General features: G+C 35.0%; 1 protein-coding gene across 3 annotated transcripts in view; it reads right to left on the bottom strand.

Moving 5' to 3' along the window:
• kcnh1b (potassium voltage-gated channel, subfamily H (eag-related), member 1b) overlaps positions 1 to 14,084 on the bottom strand; it is a 55,441-nt gene that overhangs the window by 22,621 nt on the left and 18,736 nt on the right. For all 3 annotated transcript variants that reach the window (XM_067395776.1, XM_067395777.1, XM_067395779.1), the window contains 2 exons: positions 4,416 to 4,615; positions 3,835 to 4,087 (listed from right to left, as the gene is read on the bottom strand). In XM_067395776.1, coding sequence (XP_067251877.1) covers positions 3,835 to 4,087; positions 4,416 to 4,615 — 453 coding nt within the window. The remainder of the gene's footprint in view (positions 1 to 3,834; positions 4,088 to 4,415; positions 4,616 to 14,084) is intronic.

The raw sequence follows: 14,084 nt of genomic DNA, 5'->3' as shown, positions 1-14,084 counted from the left end.
TTTGCCTGTGAAATTTTGCCTGAAATGTCACTACTGTGACTGCAGATTAACATCGTGTTTACACTTGTACCAACCACCAGTGCCACGTCAGGTATAATTTATTCCAAAAATGAAATGCTTCATTTTGTTCCATTTTCTTTCTTTTGTGGAAAATATAAGATGTTGTTTTGAGAATTTTTTTTTTTTTTCCTTTTTCTTTTTGTACATTAAAGTCAATGGGCTACAATGCTTTCTTCAAAATATATTGTTCTGTGTTCTACAAAAGAATAGGAAAAGAAAAAAGGTTTGGAACAACATCAGATTGCTTGATATCTGTTGCTCAAACAAGATTTCAAGAACACTGTGCTTTCATTCAAAATTCACATTCTTTAACTTTTTAAAAAAATATTCACACTGCGCGTCACGCTAGAGCAGATCTCATCCCCACAGATGACTCTGCTTTGTTTCTAATCCTGCAATGACAGATTTACACCTCCAGTAAAATGACACACTCAGCTAGAGACCTGCCGACCCTCACGGGCTGCAGTGCAAATATTTATCTCAGCGTAATACTTGACCCCCGCTGGACACAAGATCTTTATCGGCTGTGCCGCTTTAAGCTTATTAGTGGCATTTGGTAAGGCAAGCATTGCTTTTGGTATTGCTCATGCTTAATAATATTTAATCTTCCTAAACTGACAATACCATTTGCATTCCTGGGCCAGTTGTGCCCCGTTGAAATGTGAGGTTTTAAAAACAGTCATAACTTAATTTTCTAAGTTAAAACTATATTGTATTTGATCAATAACTTCTTATTAATTAGTTAATGCATACAAATTTCAGTCACACTTTAAATTAGGTGTCTTTAACTACTATGTACTTACATAAAAAATAATAGTTAGTACAATGTATTTTGTTGTATTGCAAAACCCTTGTGCTGCTATTGAGGTGGGATACAGGTATAGGTTAGTACAGGTTTAGTGGTATGGTTAGGTTAGGTTTAAGGGTTGGTTAAAGGATCAACAATATAATTATAGATGGAATTACAGAAATTAATTAAAGCTGTGATTATATGCAATTTTTTTTTTTTTTTTTAAATATAAGTACAAGGTAAAAACATGTATGTAGTACACAATGAGTACAAAAAAAATATATAGGATGTTACTGTGTAATTACCATGTTATTACTACATTATCATTTTTATTAAATACTTCTCTTTTTGGTCTTTGGTCTTTGAACTTTTGCTCTGTACTCTTTTGGGCTGTAGTTAATTTGATGTAGATTATTTGTTATGTCAGTTACATCTTGAATCTTTTTTTCTATTAAACAAATTCTATTTAACTATACATATATAAAATCATGAGTAAAGTCTAAGTTAATAATTGTGTCAAAATTGACCTAGAACACAATAGGTGTCACAATGTACAATGTTAAAAATGAAAAAGATGTGTATTTTGATAGTATTAACCAATTTCCAAAGTTTCATCTCCATACTAAAAAATATGGATTTTTCTTTTTTATGTAACTGACCCGAATGAAATAAGAGGGTTAAACATACACAAGCTTGTAGGATCTTTGTAAATGCTGACTGGTTATTCATATCAAGACACACAATCACAGAGCTTTGTTATAATAAATTGCACTTTAAAACATTTAAATACAGCCAAATCAAAAATTAATCAGACACAAGAATTTTTCCTAGTGGGTGCAGGACACTAAAATGTGACATATTATACCCAAAAATTATTCATACAGTGGATTACCAGTAAAACTGATAAAAATTTGGGACCAAAAATTATTCAGACACTTTGACCTGTTTTGCTTAAGTGTTAATAATTATGAACACTTTACATAATTAATTAATTATAATTTTTTTTTTCTGACTCAGTTTAACTCTGAGATCTTGTCATATTTTATTAAAAAAAATTTAAACTATAGTGAATAAACTGTAATAATGAATGAAATGTTCAAGGTGTCTGAATAAATGACTGTATGTTTCCAATGTACTTTCTTCAAAGTACTACCACCACATTTTACACAGTTCAATCAATTTCAATTAAATTTTTTACAGATATCTGACAAGGGGTGCATTTCCCGAAATCATCATTAGCAAAAAATGTGGTCGCAAGTTCCATCGTTACTGTCACGATCCTTGTGTCGTGGTCCTTTGTTGTATTTATGAACTCTTATTTTGAAGTGTATTTCTGTTCACTTTTTTGCAGTGCTTCCCCTTACCTGTTTGCCTTTGTCTCTGTAGATACCTTGTTTTTTCCATTAGTAATTAATCAGTCTCAGGTGTTCCTGAGTTATATATCAGTTGTTATCCTGTGTATATATATCCGTGTTTCAGGCCCTGTTTACACTAGTGTGTTTTTATTTTAAAATGGCCTTGTCTACACTGGCGTTTCCACAGCATTTCAGAAGCGATCTCTGGCTACACTACACGCCAAAAATGCATGTCACATGACTGTTCATGCACACTGGGCATGCATGTACAAGTGTAAGTTGCCTCTTGTGCCATGTAGGTAGCTGCAGTATTAAAAAAAAATGCAGAGTTTTAAAAAGTCTCCGTTTTGGTCCGTTTATACTGAAACGCAACCCCGTTGTTTTCAAACTAAAATGGGGTCAGCAGCGTTTTCGAAAGTCTCCATTTTCAAGGTTCAAAAACATCAGGGTAGTGTAAACGACAGACGTAACCATAGCAAAACTTATGCACTTTAAAATGAAAACACACTAGAGTAAATGGGGTCTGAGTATTGGTTTCTCGGTTGTTGTCTTTGCATGTTATTAAAGCTGTTGTGTTCCTGCTCTTTTAATTATGTTTCAGTTTCCTGCTCCTGTTTCTGGTTTAGGCCTCAGTTTAGATTATCTTTGTTTTTGCTGCAAGTGGATTTTTACCTCTTTTCATCCGTGACCGAACATAACATTAATGAATGTCCTATATTGTTGATTAAATGTGGTTCAAATGACACTAAGTTTCAGGAATCAGTGGTGACCAGTTTGATTCATTGACTAGTTTGAACACTGATTCATTTGTGCTCCGATGCTTCCTGAAGCAGTGTTTTGAAATCGGCCATCACTAAATAAGTCGTTATTTTGTTTTTTTGGCACTCCAAAAATATTTTCGTCGCTTTATAATATTAATATTGAACCACTGTACTCACATGAACCGATTTAGATGTGTTTTTAGTACCTTTATGGATCTTGAGAGAGGAAATGTCATTGCTCCCTATGAAGGCCTCACGGAGCCATCGGATTTCAACTAAAATATCATAATTTGTGTTCCGAAGATGAACGAATGTGTGGAACGGCATAAGGGGTAAGTAATAAATGACAGAATTTTCATTTTTGGGTGAACTAACCCTTTAAGTCAAAAATGTTATTTAACATGACTTAATCACCCTGAATACATTAATTACAAAATGTACAAAAATACATTTTTATTGGTTAAATTAGGTAGAAATAGCTCACTAAGCTAACAATTGCAGATTACCACTTTTTACAGGATAAAAATGTTGAAATTACCTACATTTGCATGTCAAATGACCTATCATAATAACCTTTCTTCATAGTCACATTCTGTTTGATCCAATTAAGAAACATATAATATGTGCCAAATGCTCCAAATAAGGAATGAAACAGTGCTACTCAACTACACCACACAACACTGACCAAAATTTGCTTGAAACAATTGGAAAACACAGAATGAATCTGAATCTGCACAACCCACTGATCAGTCAGTGATACCTTAAGTGAATGTTAATAGAACGGTAAAAAAATGTAATATAATATAATTAGGTTTTGTGATGGGCTCTGGTCAAGTAAACCTCAGAGCACTGGTAGAAATATACTTACCCAAAATAGCAACGACTTCATCGTCCTGGATGACCTCCAAAGACCCTGACACCACAAAGCAGAGGCTGTCCACGCTTTCACCAGCGTGGTAGATGAGGTCGCCCGGGGCGCAGTGGATGGTCTGAAACTCCATGGCAAGGGCTCTTAAACAGCCGTCGCTGGCCAGACGAAAAGCCGGATGTTCTTTGAACACCTTCCTGTTGAGATGAACGCAGATGTCTGCACGCATGTCTTTGGGGCAAATTTGCAACACCTGCAGAGATATTTTTAAAACAAAAAAAAACAATCAAATACACATCTTTTGCTTCATGATCCCACACATGAACATTAGCATTATGCTAAAACAAAACTGGAGGTTGTCCAAGCCTTTTACTAATAATTCATGAGATTTTGAGAAGCTGTTCAAAGCCTTACGTAACCCGTAAGTTAAACTGTGATCTTAAACATTAGAGGGACATTATTCACACATGCTACGGATGTTATGGCAAAGACAGAAAAAATGACTTTTAAAATGAATGAAGAAAATAAGCTCCCTGGATAAAGATCGAGATCTTCAGTCTGCGAGACTCTGTGCCAAGTACCTTATCAGTGTCAATTCCTCTGGACATAGACCATGTCGAGACAATATAGTCCATGACCCTCTCACTGAGACCCTTGGGAACCTGGTAGAGCTTCAGGAAGTCTCTCACGCTGTTTAACATCTCGTGGTAGCGGTTGGTGTTGGCATACATTTGCTGGAAGATGGTGGTTACATTACCAAAGATGGTGGCATAAAGGAGAGCTAAAAAAAGAGACACTGGGTTATCCTGTAGTAAAAACTGTAGTAAAGACTCTGTAGTAAAAACAGTACTGAACAAAGAGAAAGCTACAAATAAAGTGGTTTGGTATAAATTTTATTTATATTTAAAAAAAATACCTGCATGTAATTGCTGTAATTAATTTCTGTAATCACATCTATACTGTTGACCTTCCCTTACACCTTAACCAACACCTTAAGTTTTTGAGAGAAAACTTTTAACCATGGACAACAAGCCAAATCTGTTTATCTATATTATGCCACAAAACCATATGATCAAGCAAACTCGTGAATCAGTGTTAAAGTGAACTTGAGAACTTCTTACTCGTAAAAATTGTTTAATTAGAGAACCTTTAAAATTTCCCCAATTATTGAATTTTTCACTTTTCAAAAAACTGTGAATTTAACAGTATTTTACCGTAAAATTACATTAAATGTACCGTTAGATCTATTACAGTTATTCACTGTATATAGTACAGAAACTTTCTGTAAACGCATCATTTTTACAGTCTTTTACTGTTAAAATCACGGTCATTTTTTACAAAGACAGGATACCTTGTGAAATAAAAGTTCACTTAAGCATATTTTTTAAAAAGAGTACTTATTACGGAAATAATATACTTAAGTGCAAATTGAAGTGCTTTCTGTTGTGGAGTGTGTGATATCCATGAATGTCCATTAATGAAGGACATCTCAAATCTGCCACTTAGGAGAATTCATTTAGGCTGGAATATTGTCTGTAGGCAGTAGACATTGAGCCTACATGTTCCTGGTCAAGGACATACAGCAGGGCTGTAATCTCAGAAACCAGACACTTGCTTGCTCTGCAACCAACTGAAACTCTGACCTAAAGTATCTCAACTGCTATGCTATAAAAGCTGCTGATGTCTTCTTCAGGTCCATTAGTATGTCATATAGGCTACAATATTGATCACAGTCCTGATTGAAGCTGCTCTAAAGCATTTCACCAGGTGAAGCTGAAATGCTCAACCTCAGCATGTCAAGTTGCATACATGTACAATTTCCCCAACAGAGCAATGCAGATGTGCTGGCAAAGATTTACACAAAAGCTTTACATTTAAAGTGAATCATCCAGGTAGAATCAGAGGGGTATGCAGCACTGTGTTAGGATAAATAGTTATTCAGTGTTTTTTTTTGTTCTTTTTTTTTAAATAGTAAGCCTTCGCCTGCACCTCATAACCAGTACCAGTCTTAATGACATGTCATTCTTGAATATCATCACTGCAGCCGAACACAATTTTTGAGACCTCTCGTCTCGCTCCATCAGCAATACGTCTACATTACAGCCCTGCTTTATTGGATCAGTTACATTTCAGGCAATTGGCTCCACGGTCAGTGCTTTTTTACCGGCCCGCACCATATTATTACTAGTGATATACTGTGCAATGGTAGAAATGTGATTTTGCAGTACCATTTACACATGTTATTTATACTAACCCAACTCATTTTGATTCAACACCATTGTATTAGGTTTCCTGTTCAAATTTAATTGCTTCATGTTAAATTGACTTGAAACGATTACTTTTTTTATTTAATTTGATGTTTTCATATTAAAATAACATGTTTCAATCAAGTAAACTCAACCAAGACTCAATCAAACAGGGCTTTCACTTCCCATCATGCTTTGCAAAGGGGCTGATCTGGAAGAGTAAATGTTGAAATTAAGTGTTATTTTAAGCCGTTTTTAGCAACATGAGAAAATGGAGAGACTTTTTAATGTTTACTGTTCTATTATGTTGGTATTCAAAAGTTTCTGTTATGTTAATAGCTTTGGGGTTACCATTGTGGTGAAGTGTAGAACATGTGCTTGGGTTGAGGACCTGCTAACAACAATTAAAGTTGTTTTAATAATAAAAATAATAATAATAATTTAGTGCATTCACTAAATAAACTAATCAATTAAACTGTATTATTTGTTTTAATTTCTGTTTGATTTTAATTGTAGGAGAATTAAACAATGGTTTTGGACAAAATTAAAAATGTTAATCTGATTCAACTAATGGCATTGAGTTAACCTTATGTAATAAATTTAAGTTAACTGAAATAAATAATGTTAATTAAATGCAACATAACTAAGTTACATGGAACCTGTTGACATACAAAAAATAAGAAAATCCAACGTATATTTTTTTTGAGTCCAGAGGTATATTTGCATTGCTATCAGTGGGAAAGGCTGCTTTACTGCTAAATATGTGAGCAGCATGGAGGAACATAAAGTGATGCAAAAATGTAAAAATGAGCAAGTTATTTAGGGGTGTTGTAAAGCACAAGCACAACATTTAAGTTGTTTAGAGTTGCCAAGAAATGTCAAATTGTGCTCATTCACAATTAGCACAATTAGCACAATTCCTGCCCATGAATTACTTCTAAGTGAAGTATATGTTTAATGAAAAGCGTAAAAAAAGACGACAGCTTTGTCAAAACTATCCCTGTTCACGCATATCCATGAAAAACAACTAAAAACGCAGTTTGTTTTTCATATCAATGATTCATGCCAAGCCAGTAGTAGTCACTTTCTAAAGAAACACTATGCACCTATAGACTGAACATGTAATACACATGCGCATGACATCACCATTTTGTAGTTCACATGGAGATGATAATGATATAATTTCAAAAACTTGCACTTTGAAACCTTTTTTCAAAAGTTTGAATTTTGAGGTCCCCAAAACTCCACTGTCATGTAAATGAATAGCCTAAAAGTTTTACGTTTTTAGTTAAAAACAGTGTCGTGTAAATGGCCCCTTCATGTTCAGGGCTACCCAGTGCAAGAAACCAAATGACCAACAGCTATAGAAACCAAATGATTGTAAAAATGTCCTGCAGCTTGTCATTTGTGACTCTGGTGGTTGGCCAGGACAGAAACTCAGATTTGCGTGGAAGAGCTTTTAATAACTGATGCTTTATAGCATCTGGTTAGGTCGTTACACTGCAGCCACACCAGCCTGGTGTTTCTTCATTATGAAACACAGCATCTAACCTCATCAGTGGTTATTTCTAGAGAAGTGTGTGTGTGTGTGTGTGTGTGTGTGTTTGTTTATATTACATTGTGGGGACCCACGATGTAATATAAACCTGAGTTCACCTACATCGTGGGGAACAGCCACCGGTCCCCACAATGCAAATTAATTAATAAAAATACTAAATGATGTTTTTGTGAGAAAATAAAGGTGTGCACAGTTTCCTGTGATGGTTAGGTTTAGGGTTAGGGGTAGGGTAGGGGGATAGAAAGTACGGTTTGTACAGTATAAAATGCATTGTGGCCTATGGAAACAATAACAAAAACAAACGTGTGTGTGTGTGTGTGTGTGTGTGTGTGTGTGTGTGTGTGTGTGTGTGTGTGTGTGTGTGTGTGTGTGTGTGTGTGTGTGTGTGTGTGTGTGTGAGAAAGAATGGCACTCTGTGTGGACACTGATCACTCATCAGGTGGACTGCTGAGAGGAAGGCCACTGGGACAAAAGGAAGTGTTCATCACAGCCAGAGAGTGTAAAGCATAAGTCTAAAAGAGAACACACTAATGCACCTGTGATGACAGCAGGCAGTTTTTTTTTTTTTTATACTTTAGCCACGTATCCACCGCAGAAACTTTCCCCAGGAACTAGGAACTTTGGGGTTGTACTTGGTTTGTTTCCACCGCAGGGACCAGGGTCTAAATGAAACCCCTTAGAAAAGTCAGTTGCGAGCTAGTTCACGCAGCATTTTGATTGGTTGACACCACGCAGCATTTTATTTCAACCACCATTTTTAAAAGTCTCTTGCGATGCTTGCAGTAAGAGTCAACAATGGAGTTTAAAAAATCTGAAGCTGTTGAAGTGGTTCACAAATCATACTGAACGATTAATTCGCAAATCAGACTGATCTGATTGCAGTTGTTTTTAAGTCAACAACTCACTGATTAAAATGATCCGTCCAAAATGAGCTAAGAACTGGGATATTGTCAGTGCTGAAATGGCGCAAAAAGTTATAATGCTGAATTTGAGCATTTATTATTGTAAATTATTACAATTATAGCCAATTATTACAGCTGTAACAGTTTCAAATGACAAAACTTGTATGTTTGCCTAGCATTCCTCCTAAAGTATTATCATATTTCCCCCCCTGTGATGTCTGTACATTGTATTTTTATACTATTTGTCACCACAAATTCTTTTAAAAATAAAATATGGCATATTATATATTTATTATTTCTTGTTTGCACACTTGAATTATCCGTAGCTTAAATTGTTATTTTAGAATATTGAAGTTTAATGTTTTTATAGTGTATAATAAGTTTTAGTAATAAAATAAAAAGGTTGCTTGTTTGCAAATCAATAGGCCTACAAATTAAATGTCTGCACTAATATTTCTTATTATTGCTGCTGGCTACTGACTAGCCTGACTAGTGCTGGCTAGAAAAAAAATAATAAAGAAGGTCCATAGATCAGTATTGTTTCACTTTTAATAATTAAATACATTAAAAATCAAGTATTTTTACTCAAGTACTTTTAATCAAGTTTACTCAAGTACTCAAGTAACCAAATAAAGAAACAAAAGAATCCATTTCTCATATATGCGGCCTGTTTTATACCATACTGTATTTTTCTTCACCATGTGGAAATGAAAATCAGTCATGAGGTAAAGCTACAGCTGCCTAGAGGATAAAAAGAGAGATAAATATGTCTGTCTGATGGTAAAAAATGAACTGAAAGTTTTCTGGTTGAACAGAGAGAAAGGCAAAGGTCCACTTCCTCCTTATGATTCAAGTAGTCATTGTTATATGTTTTAATAATGCAGCTATTGCAAAACCAGAATACTCTTTGCAATTATATAGCCTCTGATTGTTCATTTCAACAACACGTGACCAATAACCTTGTCATCGCATTTATTGTGCCAGTAAAAGCAAAGGTTTGTCAAAATTAAAATAATAAAGTACAAAAAATGTACTTAAATAGGTAACGAACTCAACTATTATGAAGAAAAAACTACTGTTAAAAGCTGCTTTATTACTGTCCACAACTGCATGGTTACAGTTAGTGTTACAGTTAGTGTTACTACAGATAATCCATTCTAAATGTTGGAGTTTTGTGTATTGAAAAGAACTGGATTGTTCATGAAATAATGTTTCTTCTGTTTTTCGCATCAGTGATGTTGAGAACGTCAGCACTGATTAGTTGGGTTTAGACTAGTTTCAATCACTGAGGCATTTGGGTTTTGTAACAGAGAATTCTGCACCAAATTCAAAAGCTTCTTCAAATGCCCAATGTGTTCGTTAAAAACAATTTTACGCCAAAAATCAAATTGGATAACATAGGAAAACTGAAGATGGTTCACCTTGGTATGCTGCACTTAATCTAAAGAGATGGGTCTTATGGTTTTTATGTCAAAGTCAAACTGTTCAGAAGATGGTCTGGAAAATGGATGAATGGTTGGATGGATATTTCCTCCTGATAAGTGAAAGGCTTGTTTCACCTCAGTTTCTGCTTTAACATACTGCCATGGAAGGTCCCAACAAACATGTAAAGCAAGTCACATCATAAGACGACCCTGCCATCACAGCTCAGTAATGCAATAACAGCTTCCATAGAGACAAGACTCACTCTTAGGGCTGCACGATATATCGCATGAGATTGTCACGCGCATTTCGTCAGTAAAGCCGGTTCCCTGATTACCGTTAAATCTCCATCACCTGCTTTCAAATGGAGCGGCATTTAATAGACAGAGCCGTAGATCACTGAAAAGCCACGCAATATCGCGTTCATTATCGAAGGCGATTCATCTGCGATATGAACGCGATATTGCGTGGCTTTTCATTGAACTACGGCTCTGTCTATTAAATGCCGCTCCATTTGAAAGCAGGTGATGGCGATTTAGCGGTAATCAGGGAACCGGCTTTATTGATGAATTGCGCGTGACAATCTCATGCGATATATCGTGCAGCCCTACTCACTCTCTTGCAAAACATGCTGTTGACTAGCTGTACGAGACTCTGTAGTTAATGATCTAACGCAGTCACGGTCTGTGTAAGTCTGTCACTGCATCTGAAATCGAATACTTCCCTATATATAGTATGAGAAAAACAGTACGCCAAAAGAGTTGGTAGGTCATGTGACAGTAACAACATGGCAGATGTAGTACATCAGGATTTCATTCATACTATATAGTACTCTAAATAAATTTAAATCCAAACGCATTATCTAGTCAGACTACATGATTTCGGATACAGTGTGTGTTTTTGTCATAATCAGTTGTGGCTAAAACAAAGGGACGAGTGAGATTTTGTTGCTTGTTTGGTTTCTATTTTAGTAATGTAGTACTTTATAGCTCTGCCCAATGTGAAATATTACTGGTCTTGCTCCACATAGCTGTATAATATTAAACAATGAGGTAACACTTTATTTTACAGTGTCATTGTTACCAATGTTACAATGTAGCTACTATTGTAGCTAATGTAGCTAATAACTGTAAATTATGCATAATTACATGCAACTAACCAAACCAAACCAAACCAAAGCCTAATCTTTATTAAGTAGATGTAGTTACTTAATATTACTCAGTACTTAAATGTATAATTACACTGTAACAAAGGCACCTTAAAATACAGTGTAACCAACACTGAATATGTTCTGATATGGTTAAAATGGTTACGATTGTTTGGCACCACACAGACTTTTTTTATTTCAGTGGACAGACAAATCTGTTCTTGAAAGTCAAAAAAAAAAAAAAAAAAACACCCGGTAATGGCATCTCAGAAGGGTTTTTCTAATGAAATAATCATCACTTGGTTTGTGTTCTCACTGAAGTGTAACAAGCTTCTAATGAGCCTCCAGGGTGAGAAGAAACAAGAAAATAAGTAACAAACAGAGAAGAGAGGCCCTAAGTCAAACTACAGAGCAGAATCACAGCCAAATACTGCCAATAAATGATTCTGCCAAATATATAGATACATTGACTTTAAGAATATATGAAAGTCTACTGATGGTACAATCATTAAGGTAAAAGTCATTAACACAATAACATATTTATAAGGTCTTGAATGTGAGTGTACACATCATAATTAGTTCAATTATTTTCATGAATTTAATTCTTATTGACCTTGACTCAATCATGAGGGTCTTCAGGGCTTCACTGTGTTATATATACTTTTGTTTTCTTACTTCATGTTGGTTGTACTTCAATTTTACAGACACAAATTTTTATATTCATAATATTAAGCAAAACTACAAAAAGATTAATAGAAATTAATAATAATAACAACTATAATAATAATAGCTCATGAATGTATTGTTATAAAAATTGTAGCAATGAACTAAACAGCAATTTAGTGCTCATATATGTCACGCTCGGGTTGTGTAAACACACAAAGATGAAGATACTACACAACCTTGGTAAAGAAGAGACCTGACAATCATGAACAAACAATGGAATTTAAATACAAATGAGGTAACTGGTGACAAAACTGTAACCATTACAACTAACTCAGGTGGGAAAACGGTGCAGGCAGGAAAACAAAATCCAGACTGAGTGCAACTGTGACATTATATGCCGATATACATATATACATATACATATTATACATATATCCGCCGTTTTGTCAGACAAAGCAGTGAGGGGAGTTAGTAGATTAATGTCAATGGACTTGAACTTGAAAAATGGTGTTTCAGAGGTTGAAACAACATTCCTTCTGATTTTCATTCATATTTGATGCTATAAATCAACTAGTAGGAAGAGATGATCGGTTCCCGAGCAGATTGAACTGAGGCACTACAGCGATCTGTCATGACACATTGAAGAGCTACAAAATGGTATTTATTTTTTTAATTTTCTATAAAAATTACAAAATTTTAAATTTGAGACTCTGCTTCATATCAAAAGTAACCTGCTCTGTTATGTCTGTTGACATGTTGTCAGTGTCCTCTTTGCTCCGTGATGTATTTTTCACTGCTTGAGAACATGATGTGTGGCGCGAGAGCGGCATGATTTGTTGGATGTAGCAGCAGTAACTAAAGGGGGCGGGTCTTTGCGAACGATCAATTGGAGACAAAACAGCTGAACGAAATGACAAATAAAAACTAACCATGACAACTAACTCAGGTGGGAAAACAGTGCAAGCAGAAAATCAAAGTCCAAACTGAGTGCAACTGTGACAATATATTTATGAATATGGCCAATTTACTACAAATTTATTATGTGAGTAAATAATACAGTAGACCTTTACCAGATGCAAACAAAAAGTACCACGATATTACCATGGTTTTCAGAGGTTTTTAAGTACCAATTAAATACCATGTAAATATTCTATTTGAATGTGGTAATTGTTATTTATACAAAAGTCTGGGATCAGTAAGATTTTTTTAAGTTAATTCTTTCATTCAGAAAGGATTTATTTAATTGATCAAAAGTTACAATGAAGAATAAATTGTAGCAATGAATTAAACAGCAATTTAGTGGTCATATATGTCACGCTCACAAAGAGGAAGATACTACACAACCTTAGTAAAGAAGAGACCTGACAATCATGAACTGAAACAATGGAATTTAAATACAAATGAGGTAACTGGTGACAAAACAGCTGAAAGAAATGACAAAACAGCAAAAACAGAAAACAGTTGTTTTAATTTGTAATAATATTTTGCAATATTACTGTTTTTACTGTATTTTTGATCAAATAAATGCATCTTTGGTGAGACTTAAAAAGTAAAAAAATTAAAACACTGAAAAATCTTACCAGCCACAAACTTTTAGTGTAGTGCATGTAAAAAAATACCATGGTAATACCTTTTGTTACCTGGTACTAACACTGATTGTTTTTTTGTTGTTGTTGGTTTTTTTTAAGGTAAGCTTTGGCTATGACCGTCTCTTAGCTTTAATTAACCTGTATGTGAAACAGAAGTAACCTGATAGAGAGAGAGAGAGAGAGAGAGAGAGAGAGAGAGAGAGAGAGAGAGAGAGAGAGAGAGAGAGAGAGAGAGAGAGAGAGAAAGAGGGGTTTAGTCTTGGCCTGTATTCAGACACACTCTTGCAGTGGCCCTAATTGTGCTGCTCCCATTTACAGACCAACTGTTTCAGCGTTCACACACAGAAACACTGAGCACTGTGGGCTATATTTATGTTTTTATAACATACACACAGGTATTGTATTTAGCTAAAAATAAAATGAAGCCTATTTTTATGACCAATAAGGCTATATGTAAATTTTCTCTTTAAATTCGCATTACTGTAATCTGAAAGGCTTTATTTTCTTTAAACGAATTCTAATTTCTTATTCTCCCTGTGTGTGTGTTGAGAAAGTGTCATGCTGACTGAATATGTGCCTGCTGTGTTTCCTGTGCATCAGCAGGATCACACTGTGATCTTCTGTCTTTCTGTCAGTCTCCTCCCGCTTTTATGTCACTCCACATCACCGTCACCCTCAGGCGGCCAACAGCATCACTCACGCCTTGAACGGGGCAAACCC

The sequence above is a fragment of the Chanodichthys erythropterus genome, chromosome 10 (assembly GCF_024489055.1).
Source record: "Chanodichthys erythropterus isolate Z2021 chromosome 10, ASM2448905v1, whole genome shotgun sequence".
Lineage (NCBI taxonomy): Eukaryota > Metazoa > Chordata > Actinopteri > Cypriniformes > Xenocyprididae > Chanodichthys > Chanodichthys erythropterus.
Note: the sequence above shows the minus strand (reverse complement) of the source record. Positions and strands in the feature narration are given on the sequence as shown.